General features: G+C 41.2%; 1 protein-coding gene across 1 annotated transcript in view; it reads right to left on the minus strand.

The window, feature by feature from the left end:
* snap91b (synaptosome associated protein 91b) overlaps positions 1–27,128 on the minus strand; it is a 93,406-nt gene that overhangs the window by 13,830 nt on the left and 52,448 nt on the right. The window contains exons 9-18 of the mRNA XM_060902853.1: positions 23,836–23,897; positions 23,671–23,676; positions 23,558–23,570; positions 22,752–22,897; positions 22,561–22,631; positions 16,161–16,175; positions 15,778–15,936; positions 12,527–12,625; positions 9,001–9,075; positions 7,053–7,184 (exon numbers count right to left, since the gene is read on the minus strand). Coding sequence (XP_060758836.1) covers positions 7,053–7,184; positions 9,001–9,075; positions 12,527–12,625; positions 15,778–15,936; positions 16,161–16,175; positions 22,561–22,631; positions 22,752–22,897; positions 23,558–23,570; positions 23,671–23,676; positions 23,836–23,897 — 778 coding nt within the window. The remainder of the gene's footprint in view (positions 1–7,052; positions 7,185–9,000; positions 9,076–12,526; positions 12,626–15,777; positions 15,937–16,160; positions 16,176–22,560; positions 22,632–22,751; positions 22,898–23,557; positions 23,571–23,670; positions 23,677–23,835; positions 23,898–27,128) is intronic.

Here is a 27,128-nt window from a genome sequence, read left to right on the forward strand (position 1 = left end):
TGGTTTTCTTACACAGTTTCTACAACCCAGATTCCAAAAAAGTTGGGACAAAGTACAAATTGTAAATAAAAACAGAATGCAATAATTTACAAATTTCAAAAACTGATATTGTATTCACAATACACTGAGTGCAGAATTATTAGGCAAGTGAGTATTTTGACCACAACATCCTTTTAATGCATGTTGTCCCACTCCAAGCTGTTTAAGCTTGAAAGCCTACTACCAATTAAGTATATCAGGTGCTGTGCATCTGTGTAATGAGAGGGGGTGTGGTCTAATGACATCAACACCCTATATCAGGTGTGCATAATTATTAGGCAACCTCTTTTCCTCTGGCAAAATGGGTCAGAAGAGAGATCTGACAGACTTTGAAAAGTCTAAAATTGTGAGATGTCTTGCAGACGGATGCAGCACTCTTGAAATTGCGAAGATGTTGAAACGTGATCACCGAACAATCAAGCGTTTCATTGCAAATAGTCAACAGGGTCGAAAGAAGCGTGTGGAAAAAAAAAGGCGCAAAATAACTGCACATGATCTGCGGAAAATCAAGCATGAAGCTAACAAGCAGCCATTAGCATCCAGTTCTGCCATATTCCAGAGTTGCAACATTCCTGGAGTGTCAAAGAGTACAAGGTGTGCAATACTGAGGGACATGGCCAAGGTAAGGAAGGCTGAAAAACGACCACCACTGAGTAAGGCACACAAGATAAAACGTCAAGACTGGGCCAAGAAATATCTTAAGACTGATTTTTCTAAGGTGCTGTGGTCTGATGAGATGAGAGTGACTCTTGATGGGCCAGATGGATGGGCCTGTGGCTGGATCAGTAATGGGCACAGAGCTCCACTCTGACTCAGACGCCAGCAAGGTGGAGGTGGAGTACTGCTATGGGCTGGTATCATCAAAGATGAGCTTGTTGGACCTTTTCGAGTTGAGGATGGACTCAAACTCAACTCCCAGACCTACTGCCAGTTCCTGGAAGAAACCTTCTTCAAGCAGTGGTATAGGAAAAAGTCAGCATCTTTCAAGAAGAACATGATTTTCATGCAGGATAATGCTCCATCTCATGCGTCCAAATACTCCACTGCGTGGCTAGCCAGTAAAGGCCTGAAAGGTGAAAAAATAATGACATGGCCCCCTTGTTCACCTGACCTAAACCCCATAGAGAACCTGTGGTCCATTATAAAACGTGAGGTCTACAAAGAGGGCAGTACACCTCTCTGAACAGCGTCTGGGAGGCCGTGGTTGCTGCTGCACACAATGTTGGTCGTGAACAGATAAAGAAATTGACAGAATCTATGGATGGAAGGCTTTTGAGTGTCCTCATGAAGAAGGGTGGCTATATTGGTCACTGATTTGTTTTTGTTTTGTGTTTGAATGTCAGATATGTTTATTTGCAAATCTGGAGTTGTCATATCAGTGTACCTGGTGAAAATAAATAAGTGAAATGGCTACATATTTGGTTTTTATTAAGTTGCCTAATAATTCTGCACAGTGAAAGTTACCTGAACACATACATATTCTCCTAAAATGGCCAAAACTAAAAACGCCCCACTCTAACTTCCATACATATTCAGCTTTGATATTTATGAGACTTTTTGGTTGATTGAGAACATAGTTGTTGTTCAATAAGAAAACTAATCCTCAAAAATACAACTTGCCTAATAATTCTGCACTCAGTGTAGAACATAGACAACATATCAAATGTCGAAAGTGAGACATTTTGAAATTTCATGCCAAATATTGGCTCATTTGAAATTTCATGACAGCAACACATCTCAAAAAAGTTGGGACAGAGGCAATAAGAGGCTGGAAAAGTTAAAGGTACAAAAATGAACAGCTGAAGGACCAAATTGCAACTCATTAGGTCAATTGGCAATAGGTCATTAACATGACTGGGTATAAAAAGAGCATCTTGGAGTGGCAGCGGCTCTCAGAAATAAAGATGGGAAGAGGATCACCAATCCCCCTAATTCGGCGCCGACAAATAGTGGAGCAATATCAGAAAGGAGTTTGACAGTGTAAAATTGCAAAGAGTTTGAACATATCATCATCTACAGTGCATAATATCATCAAAAGATTCAGAGAATCTGGAAGAATCTCTGTGCATAAGGGTCAAGGCCGGAAAACCATACTGGGTGCCCTGGATCTTCGGGCCCTTAGACGGCACTGCATCACATACAGGCATGCTTCTGTATTGGAAATCACAAACTGGGCTCAGGAATATTTCCAGAGAACATTATCTGTGAACACAATTCACCGTGCCATCCGCCGTTGCCAGCTAAAACTCTATAGTTCAAAGAAGAAGCCGTATCTAAACATGATCCAGAAGTGCAGACGTCTTCTCTGGGCCAAGGCTCATTTAAAATGGACTGTGGCAAAGTGGAAAACTGTTCTGTGGTCAGACGAATCAAAATTTGAAGTTCTTTATGGAAATCAGGGACGCCGTGTCCTTCGGACTAAAGAGGAGAAGGACGGCCCAAGTTGTTATCGGCACTCAGTTCAGAAGCCTGCATCTCTGATGGTATGGGGTTGCATTAGTGCGTGTGGCATGGGCAGCTTACACATCTGGAAAGACACCATCTATCTCATCTCATCTCATTATCTCTAGCCGCTTTATCCTTCTACAGGGTCGCAGGCAAGCTGGAGCCTATCCCAGCTGACTACGGGCGAAAGGCGGGGTACACCCTGGACAAGTCGCCAGGTCATCACAGGGCTGACACATAGACACAGACAACCATTCACACTCACATTCACACCTACGGTCAATTTAGAGTCACCAGTTAACCTAACCTGCATGTCTTTGGACTGTGGGGGAAACCAGAGCACCCGGAGGAAACCCACGCGGACAACATGCAAACTCCGCACAGAAAGGCCCTTGCCGGCCACGAGGCTCGAACTCGGACCTTCTTGCTGCGAGACGACAGCGCTAACCACTACACCACCGTGCCGCTCACGACACCATCTATGCTGAAAGGTATATCCAGGTTCTAGAGCAACATATGCTCCCATCCAGACGACGTCTCTTTCAGGGAAGACCTTGCATTTTCCAACATGACAATGCCAAACCACATACTGCATCAATTACAGCATCATGGCTGTGTAGAAGAAGGGTGCGGGTACTGAACTGGCCAGCCTGCAGTCCAGATCTTTCACCCATAGAAAACATTTGGTGCATCATAAAACGGAAGATACGACAAAAAAGACCTAAGACAGTTGAGCAACTAGAATCCTACATTAGACAAGAATGGGTTAACATTCCTATCCCTAAACTTGAGCAACTTGTCTCCTCAGTCCCCAGACATTTACAGACTGTTGTAAAGAGAAAAGGGGATGTCTCACAGTGGTAAACATGGCCTTGTCACAACTTTTTTGAGATGTGTTGTTGTCATGAAATTTAAAATCACCTAATTTTTCTCTTTAAATGATACATTTTCTCAGTTTAAACATTTGATGTCATCTATGTTCTATTCTGAATAAAATATGGAATTTTGAAACTTCCACATCATTGCATTCTGTTTTTATTTACAATTTGTACTTTGTCCCAACTTTTTTGGAATCGGGGTTGTAACACAGTTCTTTAGCCCCAATCCTATGAGTTCTTGTCACATGGATGAAAAATGTGGCAATGCTCTTATTATCACTATTAAACATAACCTTAAGTTCTACTGTCAATTTTTAAAGATCGTTCACGAAAATTTAACAATTTTCCCCGGCCACTGCAAAGTTGATGGTTCACCACTATCCTTCCAGGTTTTAATAATGTGTTGGACAGTTCTTAACCCAATTCCAGTCATTTCAGTAATCTCCTCAGTTGTTTTCTTTGCTTGATCCAGTCCAATAATCTGACTCATCTGAAACACAGTAACATCTTTTCCATGACCACGGGATACGTCTTCTGACATGTTGGTTGTTTAAGAAGCTACTCACTGCATCAGTTAGGGTAAAAAAAAAATTAAATCACTGAAATTATCAGTAATTATCCAATCTAAGGCTCTTATGTGTTTACTTATTCAAATCCAAATGGTGACATGCTTTTTAGCCAGGCAGTGTATTTTTCAGACACATAGTATCACCTTTTTAAAATCTATTTATGTGACGTGTCAACAATACACATCCCTGTGAAAGTTGTTACTATATAAACAATAATGTATTAGAGCATGTGCATTAATATAAACCTCACAGCCAGAACTACTGCCAGGGTTACAGAAAATTAATCAACACCTTCTGACCAATAATAAATCAAGGATTAATCTGCACTGTGGTATAAATAATTTTATTCTATCCACATTCACTGGATATGAGCAATCGCATGCTCTGATTGGCTACTCTACTACTAGGATATCAGCTCATATACCATGAGTGTCAGGGAAGGGTTGTAGATGGATGTAAGTGCAGAAGATAGTAGTTTTTTTAATAGAAGTAAATACAGGCAAGCAATCCAAAATGGCAAGCAGAGATCATAAAGGTATAACAAGCAATAGGGTCAGGCAAGGCACAAACAGATAATCACAGGAACAGACAGAATCAAGAAACGAGGAAACAGGAATCAAGAAACCGGGAAAACAATCAAGGAACTAAGGCTCAGTAATGTGTCCACAAGTAACGCAATACTTCGCACTGAGTGTGCATTGACAAAGTCTTTATATAGGTACACTGATGCATCTTAATCCTCTGCAGGTGTGCCTTGTTAATGGCGCACGTGCAAGAGTCCGCTCAGCGCATGTGCAGTCTGGAGCGCGCCCAAGAATCCTTCTGGTAAGCACACCAAAGCACGCAGGTCTGACAGAAACCACCCCACCAAAAAGCTCCCTCCAGGAACGTAATTCCATCCTTCCTGGCTCCGGCAATGAGGGCCTGATGCTGGATGCCATGCCATCTGCGCGTCGCTCTGAGCCAATGTGGCACTGGATACTTGGCTCAGGTGGGGGCTTGGGCTCAGGCTCAGGACAGGACTTGGACTGGGAAGTGGCTCAGACTCAGGACAAGACTTGAGCTCTGGACTGGATACGGGCTTGAGCTCTGGACTTGACTTGGACTCTGGACTGGACTCAGGCATGGGCTGACGCCCTGTCTGTGCATCGTTCTGGTCCTGGTCAGGACCCGGCAGCAGAACAATGACGTCTTCATAGCTGGGTGGCAGCGAGATGATGACGTCATCTTCATAGCCGGGCGGCGGCAGGACAACAACGTTTTCAAAGCCGGCTGAGGCAGAGGCCGCCCTGTAGTCCTCTGGCACCAGTTCTGGAACTGGCTCTGGTTCTAGCACTGGCTCTTGTGCTAGAGCTGGCACTGGCTCCAGCTCTGGCTCTGACATTGGCTCTAGCGCTGGTCCTAGCTCTGGCTCCAACTCTGGTTCCGACTCAGGCTCTTGTTCTAGCAGTGGCTCTGGCTCTGGTTCGAGCTGTGGTGCTGACTCTAGTAGTGGCTCTGGCTTGTGCTCTGGTTCAGGCACTGGCTCTGACTCTGACACAGGCTCCTGTTCTTGCACTGGCTCTAGCTCAGGCACTGGTTCTGGCTCTGGTTCAGCTGCTGGCTCTGGGATTGACTGTGGAATGGGCTGTGGGACTGGCTCTGGAACAACGGCCTCTAGGAGGAGCTCTGGAGCAACGACCTCCTCTACTGCCGCTGCATTGGCCTCAGATGGGATAGCCCCTCCCAAAAAATTGCATGGAGGTCCTCCTTATCTAATAACTCATAAATGTACCAGAGTATGACCTGAAAATCATGTGAGCTCTGAAGGCACGGGTGCTCTACTCTTATGAGGCACTCGGCCCATCGGCGTACTCGTCCAGTAAGCCAGGAGATCATGCAACTTACCCAGACAGGTTCTGGAGGCTTGGGCTCTTCTAGGTCTGTGTAGAAGAAGGCACACTTCAAGCTGAATCCCCTTGGATGACATAATCCATCATATGGTGCTGGGGTGTCTATTCCAGTATGCTGCTGGAAAAACAAGGATGGGGCTGAGGTACGGAAACCCAGAAGTTGCGTGCAATGGCGTACTGGAACACTTCTGCTACATCCATTGTTTGGCAAAATATTCTGTCAGGGAAGGGTTGTAGACGAAGGTAAGTGCAGAAGATAGTTTTATTAATTGAAGTAAACACAGGCAAACAATCCAAAATGGCGAGCAGATATCATAAATATATAACGAGCAATGGGGTCAAGCAAGGCACAAACAGATAATCACAGGAACAGGCAGAATCAAGAAACAAGGAAACGAGGAAACAGGAATCAGGAAACTGGGAAAACAATCAAGAAACTAAGGCTCAGTAATGTGTCCACACGTAATGCAATACTTCGCACTGAGTGTGCGTTGACAAAGTCTTTATATAGGCATGCTGATGAGTCTTAATCCTATGCAGGTGTGCCTCGTTAACGGCGCACGTGCAAGAGTCCACTTGGAGCACACACAGTCCGGATTGTGCCTGAGAGTCCTTCTGGTGCGCGCGCCAAAGCACGCAGGTCTGACAATGAGTAGAGAAAAACAAAATGGCCGAGCATGTTGCTGAACCAACTGAGGACGAAATAAAAACTCGACTTGAAAACAAAACCCAAAAATTTTTTTTAAAAAGCAACAAAATATGGAATAAAAGTATTTGATGGTAAGAACGTATCTTTTTTTATTTTTTAAAAATTATTATTATAGCATTTTTCACAAATTGCTGCTGTCATTTCACTGGTTTGTTTACATTCTCAGCAGAAATGATTTTGTAGGACGTTTTGTATAAAGTTTTTATTTATAGAATTTGCAAAAAATAAAAATGCTCTGTTTCTCAAAATCCAATGAATATGGATAGAATAAAAGTCATTCCACTCAATCTCATCATACATGGCTTATAGCCAACTCGATGCTACACACCTCATCAGCAATCAGCTCATGCATGACTCGATTTCATGGAATAACTGTTAAATAAGTCACATATGTGCAATTTTTAATGTTTGTTTTAAAGCTACACTCTGTAGCACCAGAACTCCTGCTTGATAAATGTTTCCCTTTGTAATAACATTCAGTATTAATCTTGTACTTGTGGTCTACTATACTGAAACTCACTTCCAGCTAAACTGGCCATAGTAGAATCCAGATCTCCTCCTACTGGTTTAACTGGTGATGCTGCCACAGGAGCTGCTGCAGCTGACTGAGGGGCCATGGCTGGCATGAGCATATCCCCCAAGCCACCAAACGCTGGAGAAATAAAGACAGAATCCATAAAGGATTGAAAATTGAATTTGATTTCTACACCAAACATGGTACTTCTCCATTACAGCATCCAAACTAGACACATCGTCTTTATAACATGTCACCAAAATATAACTATACAAAACCAAACGATTCACACAGAGAACCAAATACACCACCAACTTTATCACAGCACATTACTCCCACTACAGACATACCACCATCACACCACACAACATTCTACACACTGCTACATAATCAGATTGTTGTAATAAAGCACATCACATAAACATTGTTTATGTTCTAAAGATAAATTTCTTATATTGCACTCCTCCATTATTGTGTTGTTCTTTGTTATATTCTAGAATGCATCCTAGAACCTTCCATTTATTTATAAAAATATCAAGCCAGCTAAACATTTAGTCCTTCCTTAATTTATTCCTTTTAGCTCTTACACAGCCCTTCAGTCTCATCCAGTAAATACAGGCATGCATTTATTAAATCAATAAGTCCATCCATCCATCCAAAGCATCCTTCCATTCCATCCATTCATCAGTCCATTTGTAGTTTCATCTAGTCTATTCAATTCATTTTTTCCAACCCATCCATCCAAACCAATATTCTGTTCATCCATTCCATCCATCCTATCCCATCTATCCATTCATCATTCAATCCATCCATCATTTCATCTATCTAGCCATCTATCAATTGATCAATCATCTATGATTTCATCCATCTACCTAACCATCCATTCATCCATCCTTCAAATCCACCCATCCATCCAATCAACTAGCAATCATTTCATTCATCCATCCAACCATCCATCCATCCACCCATCCATCCTTCTAGTCCATCAATTCAACAATCCATGCATCCACTCATCTATCAGTTTAGCCATCAATCTGTCCATCCATTCATCTATGCATCCACCCATCCATCCCTCATTTCCTCGATTGCTTTTTATATCCATCCCATCTAATATTGTAACTGGAGCATCCATCCATCAGTGTTATATACACACACAAGTTTGGACATGTTTAGAACAGTCTGGCTTATGTGGCTCACAGGCTTCATGTTCGTCTCTCCTCTCTACTCAGTTACTGCACAGAGCCAGGGCTGAATATTTTACTGCAATGCAGTCATGTACTGTGGAACAACAGCTTGTGTAGGAGCATCAGGACTCACCGTAGCACAGGAGGAAGCAAGCAATGACCCAGACCAAGATTGGAGAGAGAGATAGAGGAGATGAAAGAAATCATGGTTGAAACATTGAAAAAGAATAAATCAATAAAACAATGACACGAAATGCAAATAGCATGGAAATGTAGAGAACAAAAATTAAAAGAAAAATGAGAACATGACCAAAGCAATGAATGATAAAGGGAAATTGAAATTGGCATAACATGAGGAAGAGTGACGTGAAAAAAGAGAGAAAGAGCAGTACAGAGGAATTCAGCATTAAGCAGGAAGAACTCAGACTTTAAATACACAAACGGTGGTGCATATACTGGCATGGACAGTGAACAAACAGCTTGCCTTCACCCACTCCAACACACTGTGCAATATAAACACAGCAAAACCACAACACACCAACTAAAATGTCTCATTCACGCTATCCTCAGCTCTTAAAAACAGCATACACACTGTATCAAGCAATGCAACAGTAGAACATACACCACATAGGTGAATAACACAATGTAATGTACACACGGCACACTTCACCAGGTTGGATGCAGTCACAACGATGCTGTAGCTCAAATATACTTCACAGGACACATAAAATGGAAGAATGTCACACAGGTAAGAGGCAGAGGTAGAGTACCTCCCATTAGATCTCCTCCTGCAGATGTTGCTGGAGCTGGAGCTGTGGGTTGGCTATTGCCTGTGCCTGCAGAGTCTGGAGAACCACATCACACCAAAAAGGACCAAATCACGCCAAGGGACGAATCCATGCAGCATGAGGGCAGAGAATGGTTAAGAATGAGCCATCGGCGACACACTGAGAGGAAACCCCAGAGACACACAGACCAAGTGTCAATCACACAAAGCAAGGATACAGGGTTTTGGGTTTGTTTGGGGGTTTTTTTGGTAACAATTTGCAAGACAATTTTTTTTCTATGTGTAAGTGTCTTTTAAATGTCACACCTTAAATACTGTCTTTGCATAGAAACAAGTGAAAAGCCTATTGATCGCATAACAGATGGAAACATTAAAATACACACAGTTTATACACACAGTTTCCCAACAAACAGAAATGTTTGACAACTCAAACTAATATCCACTCACACACAGGCAGGAGAGAAAGACATTTACATGTGCATACACGCATACACCCGTACAAAGCTAACAGGTCTTGAATAAACCAAATTTTTCTTTGTACCAAGGTCTTTTACACTTCATGACTGGCATCCACACAATCATCAAGGTTTTCATTCAAAGTTCCATGTGAACTCTGAGAAAAAGAAAGCAGACAGCAGTTATGCTGCATTCAACTAAAAGTCGTAACTCGTAATTTCCGACCTCCGACTTGAAAAAAAACCCAAAGAAAATGCCTTCTCAGCTCTAGAACTCAGGACAGTCTGGTCAACACCAAGTTCAGCAAGTGACATCAAATCAAATTGGCTGTTCACAGCATGAACAGTGAACACAGCAGCAATTCTTACCTTTAAATGAGTTACTCTATAAACAAGCATACAGATACATGCAACAGCATACACCTGCCAGTTTCTTAGGAACACCATCCATCTGCTGGTTTATGCAGTTCTCTAATCTAATCCCTTGACAGCAGCACAATGTATAAAATCACGCAGATACAAATCAAGAGCTTCAGTTAATGTCCACTTCAAACATCAGAATGGGGAAAACTGTGATCTCAAAGTGTGACTTTCTTTCACTGTGGCATTGGTTTGAGCCAGATGGACTGGTTTGAGTATTTCAGAAACTGCTGATCTCTTGGGGTTTTCACGCACAACAGTCTCTAGAGTTTACACAGAATGGTGCGAAAAACAAAAAACACTGAGTGACAGTTCTGTGGTTGGAAACAAACGCCTTGTTGATAAGAGAGGTCAGAAGAAAATGGCCAGATTGGTTCGAGCTGCCAGGAAGGATATAGGAACACATATAATCACTCTTTACAACCAGGGCGAGCAGAAAAGCATTTCAGCATGCAACAGCAGAAGAACACATTGGGTTCCATTCCTGCAGCCAAGAACAGGAATCTTAGAATCAAGAACAAGTTCCTATTAAAATGGTTGGTGAGTATATACCATCTTGTTAAATCTATAACACTGACTATACAGATTACTCATCACATTTAGCTGACTAGCTTGTTGCTAACATGGCATCATCCATAGGTTTTTCCCCCACTTTGCAGCTTGACTGCACGGAGATCGGAAATGACGCAATTCCGAATTCCCACTTTTGAGGAAAGTTGAATGCAGCAATAAAATAAACTCCAACCTGGAGCACCTGAGCCTCCACCTAGAAACTCGGTACCCACCCCCAACCGAATCCGTAGCTGCACCACTGTCCAGCCAGCTCGCAGGGGCTGAGAGAGCAGCAGGAGGTGGGCTGAACACATCTGCAGCATGCATGAGCATCAACATGGAGGGTTGTTCACAATTAATTTCTACTAACTCTCTGTAAATCACTCATTAATGAAGAAGATGGAAAAATTAAGGCACGAACAGGTCTATAAATGTATTAAATATCGACTTCGAATGTGTACTGCACAAGAAGAAGCTGAAATATTGTTAAAGCTGCAGGAGAGATAAATAAATCATGAGTTATGGAAAATCCCAAAAAGGGGGCTGCAGAAAAGGGAGAAAGGAGAAAAGAGACGCAAAAAAAGTTGGGAAGAGAAAAAGGGTGCAGGTCCATTTGGATAATCCAGATGCAGAAGAGGAGAATTTAATGCAGCCAAGAACAGAACTGCTAGAGAAGGAAAGGAGTCAGTGGGGGAAAAAGGATAACCCCATACCTGATGAAAACAGGTCTAGACTGGGAACACGCTCTGATTTGGGTACAGATGGTTCAGGCATGGAATCAAAAAAACCTAGGGACAAGGACACAGCAGCACATGTACTATATACACATGAACACATACTTGACAAGGGAAAATGATTTTACACACAATACAAAATAAAGGACAGCAAATGAAGTAAGGTGATTAACACAAACCATGCTGGCAAACACAGTAAATCACCTCTGTGGATCTGTGTGCAAACACAACGACTTAAAATAAACCAGATGAATCAGTCTTACAGGAATGATTCATTGAGTCAGAAGTCAGACATGAGGAGAATCCTTTTCTTCTCACAGACACTCCTTCAAGCCTCGGTGTCATTTGATTGGCTGAAGAAAAGGACTAAACTGCAAACAATGTTCCAGTGTAATATTCAGCCTTGCAACATTCAGTCTAGGCCTGAAATAGAGGTTTCGCCTTTTCCTTCTTAATTTTTTTTATAAGAGAGAGAGAACCTGTGTCACTCAGGGCTGTCATGCAAGGGCACACAGTCAGAATTTACCACTAAACAGATCTATCGTGGGAGCTGCAGGGGCTGGAGTGTTGGGCATGCTGGAGGCAGGTGGGATCTGAACTGCAGCGGGTGGCACACAGCCGAATAACGAGGTGCTGCTCTCCGTGGGCTGCATGGAGAACATGTCCAGCTGTGGGGAAACAGTCGCACAATCCACAGCTGGGGCAAATGGGTCTTGATGAGAGGAGAAAGGGAATAATCATAACTGTTAAAAAAAAAACACTGAAAAGAAACTGCAGGACTAAACATTATCCGTGTTTGTTCATGTCCAGTGGAAGTGCAAGCTAAAATGAGGGCCAAAAGTCACTATTTTAATCATAAATCAGTTAAAATAATAAAGCTTACAGAGTTAATATCAGGTGTTAAATGGTCAGAGACACCAGCAACATGTCTAATGTGTTACCCTGAAATTATTATTTGTATAAAGGTTAAAAAAACGGAATGCCATCTATTAGCAAAACATGCTAGCATACACAGATGTTTGGACCCAAAAAAATGTTTTAAACCATCTTTCCTTCATGCTATCCGTGTGAGTCGGAATGACATGCACGTGACACGAGTGCAACTCTGAATGTTCGAAAGAGGTTGCCATGACATCGCAGACTGACAATCGTCATGGCAACCACCATTCCAGTTAAGAGGGAGCTCCAAAGCAATTGTCAATAAAAGCAATGCACACAGCTCAATCGTACAATGATGCACTTTGGAAGACATCAAGCTGAGAATTATCTGTATGGAAGTATCTTCCATGGCTTAATCAGACACACAGTCAAATTCATGCACATGTTGGTGTATGGTATCAGCACCCACCATTTGTAGCAGAAGTATCAGCAGCAGGGGCAGTCGCGGTGGCTGAACCCCCTGTCTCTACAGCAGAGGCTGGCTCAGCTGCTGCACTTCCAAACGCACCTAAAACCCCAGTGACAAGGAAAAATAGATGGGAAAAAAACAAAATATTAGTATTTCAGTGAGTGTAGAATCAGAAAATTTTGCTTTTGTAAAAACTTCGAGTTGAGGAATCTCTCCAGAGCCTGTAAATCTCCTTCCAGAGCTCTGGATTAAACTCTGCTGAATAGATGAATAGTTTTACAAGAGTTCAGCATCACTGTGGAATAATTTTTAGCATACTTCCTTCACAGAATCAGACACTCAATTCTTCTATTGATTTAGAATTCATGATCAGATTAAATAAGTGAATGACAATTAATAGAGTAACAATTTGTCTTTTTGCAAAATAATTCATTATAAGTAGAGAGAGATGGCTGTGATCTGATACCCAGTATCTGTATCAGGCATATCAGATATTGGAAATTATTCTATCCACAGTCACTGGATATGAGAAATCGTGCGCTCTGATTGGCTACCCTACTACTAGGCTATAAGCTCATACACCGTGAGTTGAGAAAAACAAAATGGCAGAGCATGTTGCTGAACCAACCGAGGACAAAATAAAAACTCTAAAACAAAATCCCAAAAAATAAAAAAATGGGCTGAAAGTATTTGATGGCAAGAACGTATCTTTGTTTTATTTTTCAAGAATTATTATTATTATTATAGCATTTTTCACAAATTTCTACTGTCATTTCGCCGGTTTGTTTACGTTCTCAGCGGAAATAATTTTGTTGGATGTTTTGTATAAAGTTTTTATTTATCGAATTTGCAAAAAATAAAAGTAAAAATGCTCTGTTTCTCAAAATCCAGTGAATGTGGGCAGAATAACAGTTATTCCTCTCAATCTCGTCATACATGGTTTATAGCCAACTCGGTGCTACGCGCCTCATCGGCTATCAGCTCATGTATGACTCGATTTCGTGGAATAACTGTTAAATACACCGATCAGCCATAAAATTAAAAGCACTGACAGGTGAAGTGAATTGCACTGATTGTCTCATTACAGTGGCACCTGTCAAGGGGTGGGATATATTCGGCAGCAAGAGAACAGTCAGTTCTTGAAGTTGATGTGTTGGAAGCAGGAAAAATGGGCAAATGTAAGGATCTGAGCAACCTTGACAAGGGCCAAATTGTGATAGCTAGATGACTGGGTCTGAGCATCTTAAAAATGGCACATCTTGGAGATGTATTTCTTGGAGAAATGTATTTCTGTAACTGCAAATATTTACATACAGTGCTGTGCAAAAGTCTTAGGCACATGTAAAGAAATGCTGTGGACTAAAACTGGCTTAAAAAATAATGAAATTAAATGTTTCAACATTAAAAATATATATAAACAGTAATCAGTAAGCCATAATAAATTAAACAAAGTCAATATTTGGTGTGAAACGACCCTTGGCTTAAAAAAAAATATATAGTAGTCTCAGTTCCAATGAGTGCAGTTTAATGCGGAAATGAGCTGTGGGTTTTACTGAGCATCTTACAGAACCAGCCACAGTTCTTCTGGACACTCTGACTGTCACACTCGCTTCTTCATTTTGCACCAAAACCCAGCAGCCTTCATTATGGTTTCTTTTTTAATCTGAAAAGTGCTCTCTTATGTAATATGCTGCTCAGATACAAATATTTTTTCTGTAACATTTAATTTTGTGCTGGAAAACAAACGTTTTGACTCTGAAATGTTTTCGTACTGACTCGATAATGTCATTCATCTCATTATCTCTAGCCGCTTTATCCTGTTCTACAGGGTCGCAGGCAAGCTGGAGCCTATCCCAGCTGACTACGGGAGAAAGGCAGGGTACACCCTGGACAAGTCGCCAGGTCATCACAGGGCTGACACACAGACACAGACAACCATTCACACTCACACCTACGGTCAATTTAGAGTCACCAGTTAACCTAACCTGCATGTCTTTGGACTGTGGGGGAAACCGGAGCACCCGGAGGAAACCCACGCGGACACGGGGAGAACATGCAAACTCCACACAGAAAGGCCCTCACCGGCCACGGGGCTCGAACCCAGACCTTCTTGCTGTGAGGCGACAGCGCTAACCACTACACCACCGTGCCGCCCCGACTCATTAATGTAGAAGTTATAAAATAAAAATCGATAACCAGGTTTGTGGGCGGCACGGTGGTGTAGTGGTTAGCGCTGTCGCCTCACAGCAAGAAGGTCCTGGGTTCGAGCCCCGGGGCCGGCGAGGGCCTTTCTGTGTGGAGTTTGCATGTTCTCCCCGTGTCCGCGTGGGTTTCCTCCGGGTGCTCCGGTTTCCCCCACAGTCCAAAGACATGCAGGTTAGGTTAACTGGTGACTCGAAATTGACTGTAGGTGTGAATGTGAGTGTGAATGGTTGTCTGTGTCTATGTGTCAGCCCTGTGATGACCTGGCGACTTGTCCAGGGTGTACCCCGCCTTTCGCCCGTAGTCAGCTGGGATAGGCTCCAGCTTGCCTGCGACCCTGTAGAAGGATAAAGCGGCTAGAGATAATGAAATGAAATGAAATGAACCAGGTTTGTATGAAAAAAAACAGGGTGCCTAAGACTTTTGCACAGTACTGTATATTAAAAAGACTTGATTGGTTATTCTTTTTGGTGTTAAAATTGATTTTATTCCATGTACATCTCATAATATTTACAGTGCAAGTGATTATTTGTGTGATGTGCTTTAGTTTTTAAAAAAAACTTTAAATCTTAAAGAAAATGGGTATCAATATTGACTGATACTCAAGGTTTTGGTATCGGTATTGGTATCAGAAAAGAAAAAGTGGTATCATGTCATCTCTAATTATAATTCAAAATCAAGTCTTGTAGTTTTGGTGTGAATGAAGAAAGAAGAATGACTGACTAGGAAGGTAAAAAATGAAAGCAGGATATACAGTATGGAAGGCATAGCTTTCTAAAGAGAGCACATTCTTAAGGAAAGCGTTTGCCATTTCACAAGCTTTACATATTCTTATCTGAAACAGCATGTATCACACTCATAATAAGAGCATGAAATACTGTACAACAATGCACTGAACTGATGAACCTCTCCATTAATCAGCACATCAGTGTTTAACACCACTGAATGTAATGAATGTAATGCATATGCTAAAATGCATGTTATGTATGACCATGTATGGGCTTCCTATTTTTGTTTCCCCTCTGGCTAAACCATTCTTCCCTACTGACCTCCTAGGAGATCCGCTGAGCTCGTGGTGGTAGAGGGAGGGGCTACAGAAGCAGTGCCTTCACCAGCTGGGGCACTAGACACAGCTGCTGCAGGAGAGGTAGAATCTACGGCAGGGGTGGGGTCAGGGAGGAGAGTCTCCGTAGTGAGGGAACCGAATTCTACAAAAGCCACGGCGCCATTGGACCATAACAAAAACGCAAAATAATACAATACGGCGAAAGAAAAAGGTAAAGACAGGAGCACATTGGAGAGAGAAAGAGAAAAAGAGATTTGAAATGAGACAAGGCTGGATAGCAAGAAGAAAGGACAACAGTGGAAAACTACATACAAACTATTGAAGGTCTGGCTGTCAGAACATAACAAAAAAAAAAAAACCACTCACCTGACCCCAAAAGATCTGCAGCAGCACAGCCCCCAAAAAGACAACAAGAGAAGATAGCATTAGTACGGATATACAGTTAGGTCCATATATATTTGGACACTGACACAAATTTTGTTTTTTTACCTGTTTACTGAAACATATTCGGGTTATAGTTATATAATGGACATGGGCATAAAGTCCAGACTTTCAGCTTTCATTTGAGGGTATCCACATTAAAATTGGATAAAGGGTTTAGGAGTTTCAGCTCCTTAACCTGTGACACCCTGTTTTTAAAGGGACCGAAAGTAATTGGACAATTGACTCAAAGGCTATTTCATGGGCAGGTGTGGGCAATTCCTTCGTTATGTCATTCTCAATTAAGCAGATAAAAGGCCTGGAGTTGATTTGAGGTGTGGTGCTTGCATTTGGAAAATTTTGCTGTGAAGAAAACATGCGGTCAAAGGAGCTCTCCATGCAGGTGAAACAAGCCATCCTTAAGCTGCGAAAACAGAAAAAACCCATCCAAGAAATTGCTACAATATTAGGAGTGGCAAAATCTACAGTTTGGTACATCCTGAGAAAGAAAGAAAGCACTGGTGAACACATCAATGCAAAAAGCCCTGAACGCCCACAGAAGACAACAGTGGTGGATGATCGCAGAATAATTTCCATGGTGAAGAGAAACCCCTTCACAACAGCCAACCAAGTGAACAACACTCTCCAGGAAGTAGACGTATCAATATCCAAATCTACCATAAAGAGAAGACTGTATGAAAGTAAATACAGAGGGTTCACTGCACGGTGCAAGCCACTCATAAGCCTCAAGAATAAAAAGGCTAGATTGGACTTTGCTAAAAAACATCTAAAAAAGCCAGCACAGTTCTGGAAGAACATTCTTTGGACAGATGAAACCAAGATCAACCTCTACCAGAATGATGGAAAGAAAAAAGTATGGTGAAGGCGTGGTACAACTCACGATCCAAAGCATACCACATCATCTGTAAAACACGGCGGAGGCAGTGTGATGGCTTGGGCATGCATGGCTGCCAGTGGCACTGGGTCACTAGTGTTTATTGATGATGTGACACAGGACAGAAGCAGCCGGATGAATTCTGAGGTATTCAGAGACATACTGTGTGCTCAAATCCAGCCAAATGCAGCCAAGCTGACTGGTCGGCGTTTCATAATACAGATGGACAATGACCCAAAACATAAAGCCAAAGCAACCCAGGAGTTTATAAAAGCAAAGAAGTGGAATATTCTTGAATGGCCAAGTCTCAAATGACCTGATCTCAACCCAATTGAGCATGCATTTCACTTGTTAAAGACTAAACTTCAGACAGAAAGGCCTACAAACAGACAGCAACTGAAAACCGCTGCAGTAAAGGCCTGGCACAGCATTAAAAAGGAGGAAACACAGTGTCTGGTGATGTCCATGAGTTCAAGACTTCAGGCAGTCATTGCCAACAAAGGGTTTTCAACCAAGTATTAGAAATGAACATTTTATTTACAATTATTTAATTTGTCCAATTACTTTTGAGCCCCTGAAATGAAGGGATTGTGTTTAAAAATGCTTTAGTTACTCACATTTTTATGCAATCATTTTGTTCAACCCACTGAATTAAAGCTGAAAGTCTGAACTTCAACTGCATCTGAATTGTTTTGTTCAAAATTCATTGTGGTTATGTACAGAATCAAAATTAGAAAAATGTTGTCTCTGTCCAAATATTTATGGACCTAACTGTATCATGAACATCTACAGTATGTGTTATGCATGAACATTCTATTCACAATTTAGCATCCGTCAGAAAGACTTACAGTGTTTTATATCTGTTTATAGTGGAGTCCCATACTTAAGAGAATATGGTGATGCATCAACCTGATTTTTGATGGCTTTTGACCATACGATGTCTGTACAAATGAATGTGAACCATCACAGGGAACCCGATCATAAATGCAAGCCAACATACCCCATAAACACTTGACTACCAGACTACGAAATTTATATCTTTATTTTTATAAGGTATATGGGTTTTTATCCAGCACTATTTTTAATTTGCTTTTTAAAAAATAACGTGGGATTATTTACTAACACATTTTACAGAAAATATTCACGACGGTTTCATATAAAACTAGTTAAAACAGGTTTATTAGTTCACTCGCTTGTTGGACAGTTGACAGTTTCTGTTATGTAAGGGCGATAGACGGATATAAGTGCAGGAAGAGTTTTACTGAAAACACGCAAGCAAAAAGATCCAAAACAGAGACAAAGGCAGAGTTGAAAAACAGGCAGTGGCCGAGCGAGGTACAGACAGGATATCGGAAGGAATACAATACTTACAGTCCAAAAACAAAAACAGGGTCAAAACCAGAAAAGCTATACAAAATGCAAGGCTTTCACAAAGTTTGTGTGTTACTGACAGTCCTTATGTGTATGCGCTGCGATTGTGCTCTAATCAGGAACAAGTGCATGGTAATTAGTCCTAACTGCACTGCGAACACCAATGCATGTGAACATGACAGATTTAACCAAACAACTGTTTGATATATCAAGTTTGATATCCAATGGTAACTGTATAGTAATGATGATATAAAGAGAAAGCGCTGGTTCACTGCTGTCCACCCAGCAGAGTCATACCATAAAAAATGTCGTAGTGTTGTTTCTGGCGCATGGCACGCAGTGTCAAAGAATAAATATGTGTTCCTAACTGCGATGCGTATCTCATTATTGGTATTACTGTCACAAGACAATGCAGCAATTTACTGACGTGAAATACACAACACTACACAATTCGATGGTTCATATGCAATAATATTATTCTTCTATTCAGGTTGATTTTGTGTCCTTACAAATATTTTGCTCATACGTTCATTGGGAGCTCCATTTTTAGGCAGTGCCTTATATATATATATATATATATATATATATATATATATATATATATACACACACACACACACACACACACATATATATAGTCATGGTCAGAAGTTTACATACAGTGACACAAACGTTATCTTGGATATGAATGTCATGGCAATTTTGGGCTTTCAGTAATTTCTTTGAACTGTTCTTTTCCTGTGGCAGAATGTACAGCATAGTACATCATTGATTAAAAAAACACTAGAATTTGGTGCACAAGTTTCAATTTTCTTTGGGTTTTCTGAAATCAACACAGGGTCAAAATTATACATACAGGGTCAAAAATATACATACAGCACACCTAATATTTGGGTAAAAGTCTCTTTGTAAGATTCACCTTGACCAAACATTTTTGTTTACCATGAACAAGCTTCTGGCAGAATTCTAGTTGGATATTTCATGACTCTTCATGGTCGAACTGGTAGAGTTCAATTAAATTTGTTTTTTTCTTGCCATGGACTCGACTTATAAGAAAGGTCCATATATTTTCAATACGGATGAAGTCAGGGATTGTTTTAAGCTTAATGTTAGCCTGCTTTATCCTCCACAACCAGCTCTGATGCGTGTTTGGGTTCATTGTCCTGTTATAACACCCAAGTCCCAAGTCGTGTTCAAGTTTCAGATGGTTTATGCTGAAGAATTCTGAGCTAGTCCTCCTTCATTATTCCATCCACTTTGTGCAATGAACCAGTTCCACTGGCAGCAAAACAGCCCCAGAGCATGATGATCCTACCACCACCACCAGCTGGTACAGCATCCCTCTGTACATGGTGGTTATTGTGGCCAAACAACTCAATCTTTGCCTCATCTGACCATACAGCTATCCTCCAGAAAGGTTTTTCTTTGTCCTCATGGTCAGCTTCAAACTTTAGTTAAGCTTGAAGGTGTCAATTTTGGAGCGGGGGTTATTTCTTGGATAGCAGCCTCTTAGTCCATGGTGATCTGACAGTGATTCATCAGCTTCCAGTTCATGGCAGGACTGTGGCATGGTGGTTCCCAGGTTGTTCCTGACCATCCAAACCAATTTCCTTTCAGCTGAGGGTGACAGTTTGGGTTTTCTTGAAGCAAAGTGGCTTGGCAAAGTGACTACACATCACAATAACTTGGATACAATTGTTTGAATTGATCTTGGAATTTGCAGTTGTTTAGAAATGGCTCCAAGAGACATTCTGGAGTTGTGTATATCTGCAATCCTCTTTCTCAGATCTGCACTGAGCTCCTTGGACTTTCCCATTTTACTGTGTGTTGGTCAGTCAAATGACTGCAGTAAACAAACCATTTTTATGAAAGCACAGAGAAGCTACCAGCTGTAGTCAATCATGATCACTAACAGGAAGTTAAGAGACCTCGGCCTTGGCAAGATAAGGGACATTTTGGAAGTTTCAGCATCTCTGAATTAATAATCTAAGTGAGTGTATGTAAATCTTTGGCCCTGTATGTATAATTTTGACCCTGTGTTAATTTCAGAAAACCCAGAGAAAATTAAAACTTGTGCACCAAATTCTAGTGTTTTTTTTTTATAAAAGATGTATGTTATACATTCTGCCACAGAAAAAGAACAGTTTAAAGAAATTACTGAAAGCCCAAATATTACAATGACATTCATATCCAAGATGGCGTTCATGTCACTGTATGTAAACTTCTGACCACAACTCTATCTATCTATCTATCTATCTATCTATCTATCTATCTATCTACAGTGGTGTTTGAAAGTTTGTGAACCCTTTAGAATTTTCTATAGTTCTGCATAAATATGACCTAAAACATCATCAGATTTTCACACAAGTCCTAAAAGTAGATAAAGAGAACCCAGTTAAACAAATGAGACAAAAATATTATACTTGGTCATTTATTTATTGAGGAAAATGATCCAATATTACATATCTGTGAGTGGCAAACGTATGTGAACCTCTAGGATTAGCAGTTAATTTGAAGGTGGGATTAGAGTCAGGTGTTTCCAAACAATGGGATGACAATCAGGTGTGAGTGGGCACCCTGTTTTATTTAAAGAACAGGGATCTATCAAAGTCTGATCTTCACAACACATGTTTGTGGAAGTGCATCATGGCATGAACAAAGGAGATTTCTGAAGACCTCAGAAAAAGCATTATTGATGCTCATCAGGCTGGAAAAGGTTACAAAACCATTTCTAAAGAGTTTGGACTCCACCAGTACACAGTCAGACAGATTGTGTACAAATGGAGGAAATTCAAGACCATTGTTACCCTCCCCAGGAGTGGTCAACCATCAAAGATCACTCCAAGAGCAAGGCGTGTAATAGTCGGCGAGGTCACAAAGAATCCCAGGGTAACCTCTAAGCAACTGAAGGCCTCTCTCACATTGGCTAATATTAATGTTCATGAGTCCACCATCAGGAGAACACTGAACAACAATGGTGTGCATGGCAGGGTTGCAAGGAGAAAGCTCTCCAAAAAGAACATTGCTGCTCATCTGCAGTTTGCTAAAGATCACGTGGACAAGCCAGAAGGCTATTGGAAAAATTTTTGTGTATGGATGAGACCAAAATAAAACTTTTTGGTTTAAAAGAGAAGTGTTATGTTTGGAGAAAGGAAAACACTGCATTCCAACATAAGAACCTTATCCCATCTGTGAAACATGGTGGTGGTAGTATCATGGTTTGGGCCTGTTTTGCTGCATCTGGGCCAGGACGGCTTGCCATCATTGATGGAACAATGAGTTCTGAATTATACCAGCAAATTCGAAAGGAAAATGTCAGAACATTTGTCCATGAACTGAATTGCAAGAGAAGGTGGGCCTTGCAGCAAGACAATGACCCTAAGCACACAAGTCGTTCTACCAAAGAATGGTTAAAGAAGAATAAAGTTAATGTTTTGGAACAGCCAAGTCAAAGTTCTGACCTTAATCCAATGGAAATGTTGTGGAAGGACCTGAAGTGAGCAGTTCACGTGAGGAAACCCACCAACATCCCAGAGTTGAAGCTGTTCTGTACAGAGGAATGGGCTAAAATTCCTCCAAGCCGGTGTGCAGGACTGATCAACAGTTATCGGAAATGTTTAGTTGCAGTTATTGCTGCACAAGGGGGTCACACCAGATACTGAAAGCAAAGGTTCACATACTTTTGCCACTCACAGATATGTAATATTGGATCATTTTCCTCAATAAATAAATGAGCAAGTATAATATTTTTGTCTCATTTGTTTAACTGGGTTCTCTTTATCTACTTTTAGGACTTGTGTGAAAATCCAATGATGTTTTAGGTCATATTTATGCAGAAATATAGAAAATTCTAAACGGTTCACAAACTTTCAAGCACCACTGTATCTGTCTGTCTGTCTGTCTGTCTACAAAATAATAAACTTATCCACTTTGGGTCAGGAAGTATCACACCATCCGATTGCTGATTACTTTTCTATAACAGCGTGCCATGGTACGTTTTATTCCTCACATTCTGTACATCTTTTCTCAGTAGCTCATGTTCACTGAGAAAATGATGATGAGTGAATTGTCACTCTTTACCTCCCCAGGATGTTGGAGCAGATGAAGCAGGCGGCCCTGAAGAAGACAACGGATCCAAGTCCAGCAGAGAACTGAGGGAAGTCAACAATGAATAATTCAGTTAAGTTAGTAGTAAAATTAAATAATCTGGAATATCTGGAAAAAAATACTTCAAAGAGAAGTGAGGTTTGATGTGAGAAGCAGTCACTCACTCAGTGGCAGGCTCGGAGGAAGCGGGCGCAGCAGCAGCAGGTGCAGCCGCAGATGCAGCCTCGGTGGGAGGCGGCTCCAAGGTGGGCACGGAGGCTGCAGATTTAGAGGGAGTGGACGTTGGAGAGACGTTGTTGGTAGGTGATCCCTGCAATATCATCCAGAAAAGAGGATATGAACACGTATAGTTGTATCTGCAAGAATATACACTCACTGGCCACTTTAATAGGAAGAACTTGTTCTTGATTCTAAGATTCCTGTTCTTGGCTGCAGGAATGAAACCCAATGTGGTCTTCTGCTGTTGTATGCCGAGATGCTTTTCTGCTCACCATGGTTGTGAAGCGTGATTACATGAGTTACTATAGCCTTCCTGGCAGCTCGAACCAATCTGGCCATTTTCCTCTGACCTCTCTTATCAACAAGGCGTTTGTTTCCACCCACAGGACTGTTGCTCACTCACTGTTTTTTGTTTTCTGCACCATTCTATGTAAACACTAGAAACTTGTGTGTGAAAACCCCAGGAGATCAGCAGTTTCTGAAGTACTCAAACCAGTCCATTTGGCTCAAACCAACACCCATGCCACAATGAAAGTCACACTTTGAGATCACAATTTTTCCCATTCTGATGTTTGAGGTGAACATTAACTGAAGCTCTTGATTTGTATCTGCATGATTTGATGCACTGTGCTGCTGTCAAGGGACTGGCTGAATAGAGAACTGCATAAAACAGCAGGTGGATGGGTGTTCCTAATGAAGTGGCCAGTGAGTGTAGATACGCATGAGAAGTTGGTTTGAAAAGAAAATTCACCTTCGTCGGAGACCTGACAGAAGAAGAAAGAACAGACAGCTGTTCAGTCAACAGACTCCATATTCAATTATAAAAGTATATAGTGAATATAGCACAGAGGACAAAACACTTACCCCTCTCTGAGAATGTAGGGAAGACAATGAAAGGAAAGAGAAAATGTGTCATGAAATATGTAGTAATTTGCTTAGTGTACACACCCAAGCAGAGCCACAGGTGAGTACTGTATACAGTATAATGCTCATAAGAACAAATGTGTTCCAGCTAGAGATTTTATTTACCCTTTCTTTCCCTCTAGACTGTTCATGTGTGTTTCCAGAGATTCCAGAATACTGCTGGGGGCCTATGAGCATCACACACACACACACACACACACACACACACACACAATGCTTGGTTATTATCATAGGGACAACAAAATACTCCGCACTCCCAACACACTATCAGAAAGAAACAGCACGCCTGAGCGACTTTATACTCATATCAGTGTCATTTCTAAGAACAGTAAGCAAATCAGTTCAGCACAGCAAAACACACCAGCAAACTGAATGCACACAGAGGCCCAGCACCAACGCTACACTTTAATTCATTGCTTCCTTTTTTCTCTTCTTCTTCTTTTATTTTATTTCATTTTATTTTATTTTATTTTATTTTTTTTGGGGGGGGAGGTCAGTTGCTAGTCTCCTCAAAGTAATTGCTCATCAGGTCGTAGTTGCCGCTGTACACATATAATAAACTTTAAAATGTAGTGGCATGACAGAAATAGCGTTCTTCTTTTTATACCAAAGTGACTTGCCAACTATTACAACTTTACATTTAATAGTGACTGACTCATCACTGTTCATATTTACATTTAATGTTACAGTACATCAGCAAGACTCAAGTCTTCAGGATACAGGAGTGTGCACTTTACCGTTTCTCTGTAATATGACAAGCTGTGTGAGGTTTTTTTTTTTGTCTCATTAAAAGGAAGCTTCAGGATTTTTTAACCTGGGCCCTATTTTACCATCTTTTTCAGGGTTTCCCCAAAAGCGTCATAGTGTAGCGGCCCCACTATGCTTAATTTATTAGCAGATATGCTTAGTGACATGCCGCTGCCCATTAAAACATTGCCATGATGCTTGCAATTTAGGCCTACAGTATAAAGCTCGAATCAACATGCATGTGTTTTGTAGCCTTTGAGCAGGTAATCAATACAGTCCATGCAAGCCCATGGCCCTGAACTTGGCCTAAGTTCACAGCTGATGTCAGAGAAGGGTATTCCACGTTGATTGGCTGAGTGTATGTGGTATCCCGGGTTGACTGGACGAGCTATGTGCAATTAATATTCATAGGGAACTTATGCAAAAATGGCAGCACCTTCAAGCCAGGTATGAGTGAGCAAAACACTGACGGGTTGCAGCTTAAATACGGAGTTTTTCACAAAGAAAACTGTGGAAAACAACCTCCATAGTTGTGAGACCACGACAGCCAGTTCGCTGCATGTTGCTAACCAGCTCAAGTCTGACAGTGAGAGGATTTGGTCAGCCGCACGATTGACAAAGTTTAATGATCAGTATTTTGAACAACTCGTGCCATGTTGCATCACCATTCACTTTGTTTGATGTGAAATAAACTGCAGTCTCCTTTGGAACAGGACACTGCTTGTGAGATGCAAGTAGGTATTATACTCCAGACAGCCATCCATTATCCGTAACTGCTTATCCTGTGTAGGGTTGTGTGCAAGCTGGAGCCTATCCCAGCTGACTACGGGCGAAAGGCGGGGTACACCCTGGACAAGTCGCCAGATCATCACAGGGCTGACACATAGAGACAAACAAACAACCATTCACACCTACAGTCAATTTAGAGCCACTACTTAGCCTAGCCTGCATGTCTTTGAACTGTGGGGTAAACCAGACCACCCGGAGGAAACCCATGCAGACACGGGCAGAACATACAAACTCCACACAGAAAGGCCCCTGTTGGCTGCTGGGCTCGAACCCAGAACCTTCTTGCTGTGAGGCGACAGTGCTAACCACTACACCACCGTGCCGCCCGGTATTTTATTGACTTTGGGTTTTTTTTCTGTTTTTAGGGTGGGAATTCAGTAAAAGTATAAGTAAAATATAGCCTTTTTCCCAAACATGTTGAACTGGTAAAAATCAGCTCTAGATGTCACCAGAAGCCACAAAATGAACCCTTATATTTCAAAATTTCCCAGGGAAGTATGCATCAGAAAAACAGCCCCTGTGTGATAATCGACTGGGCTCTGAATATGGCGCTGTGTCAGAGACCTGAAGAAGAGAAAGGTAAAATAATGAGTGTAGAAACAGTCAGTCATTCACTACAGTTTCTTTACAGTTATTAAGGTAAACAGATACAGGTGTAGCTCTGTAGGGATCCTTTCCATGCTGTCAGACATTTATAATAACATTATGAACCTGTCAGTGGTGAAAACAAGTGGTTTACTTTGACGCAGAGGTGGACAGTAACGAAGTACATTTACTTGAGTACTGTACTTAAGTACATTTTTTGAGTATCTGTACTTTACTTAAGAATTTTTTTTGGAAACTTATGACTTCACTACATTTGAAAGGCAAATATCATACTTTTCACTCCACTACATTTCTATCAAGGTCCTCGTTACTCATTACTATGAAGCAGCTTTGAAAGTGGATGGTTTTTTTTCTTTTCTTTTCTAAAACGTGATTGTTTTTTTTTGCAGGTGACACTGAGACAGACTATCAGTAATGACTCGGGTCACGTCACATCCATAGACTGGATAAAATGATCAATTATTTCTCCGCAGCATTATTTGAATACAATCAGTTGATGGCAGAATGGAAGGAGGCGATTCTTCTGGAGCATGCACGCACTCATGGCTTTACCTAGAACCCATTTTCAGTTTTCTAAAAGGATTAAAAATTAATTTCATTTTAAATGTTTGCTTTGTTTGCCGAAAACAAACCACATCACAGCCTACAAAAACTCACAGTCTGACCTGCGGGAGCATAACGAGGTATATAAACGTTTTATTCCAAGAGAAAGCTTGCAACGAAGTTGTATGTGCTTTTAGAGCTAGCAATAACATTGCAAATGTAGCTATGCAGTCTGGTTTGTCAAATGACTTTCTATGGATTTGCCCGCCAAGTTGCCATAGGGTTCCACGGCTAACTTTAACACATAGCTAGTTAACTTGGACACTGTTAGTTAGCATGTAAAAATGGAGTTATGCTAACTTATCTGAAGTGCTTTCAGAAATGTGTTTTCGCATAATCTTGCCAAATAAACAGAATGTAGAAATCTTTCTTTTCTAGTCACGTTAGCTACCCAATATGATTTCGAGTTTGAAAAGAGTTTGCTAGCATGTCAGGTGGAGCTTCACTGACTAGCTAGCTTAACGTTAAACCACCATGATGGTACAGCATGCGTTCATTTTGTGAATTCACATTTTTGTCTTTGGTAACGGCATTAGGTTTTGTAAGCGTTGTGGCAATAATACAACAATGCATTGACAGAAAATGTACTTTTGATACTTAAGTATTTTTAAAAGCAAGTACTTCAGTACTTTAACTTAAGTAAAATTTTGACT

Source organism: Neoarius graeffei, chromosome 21, assembly GCF_027579695.1.
Source record: "Neoarius graeffei isolate fNeoGra1 chromosome 21, fNeoGra1.pri, whole genome shotgun sequence".
Lineage (NCBI taxonomy): Eukaryota > Metazoa > Chordata > Actinopteri > Siluriformes > Ariidae > Neoarius > Neoarius graeffei.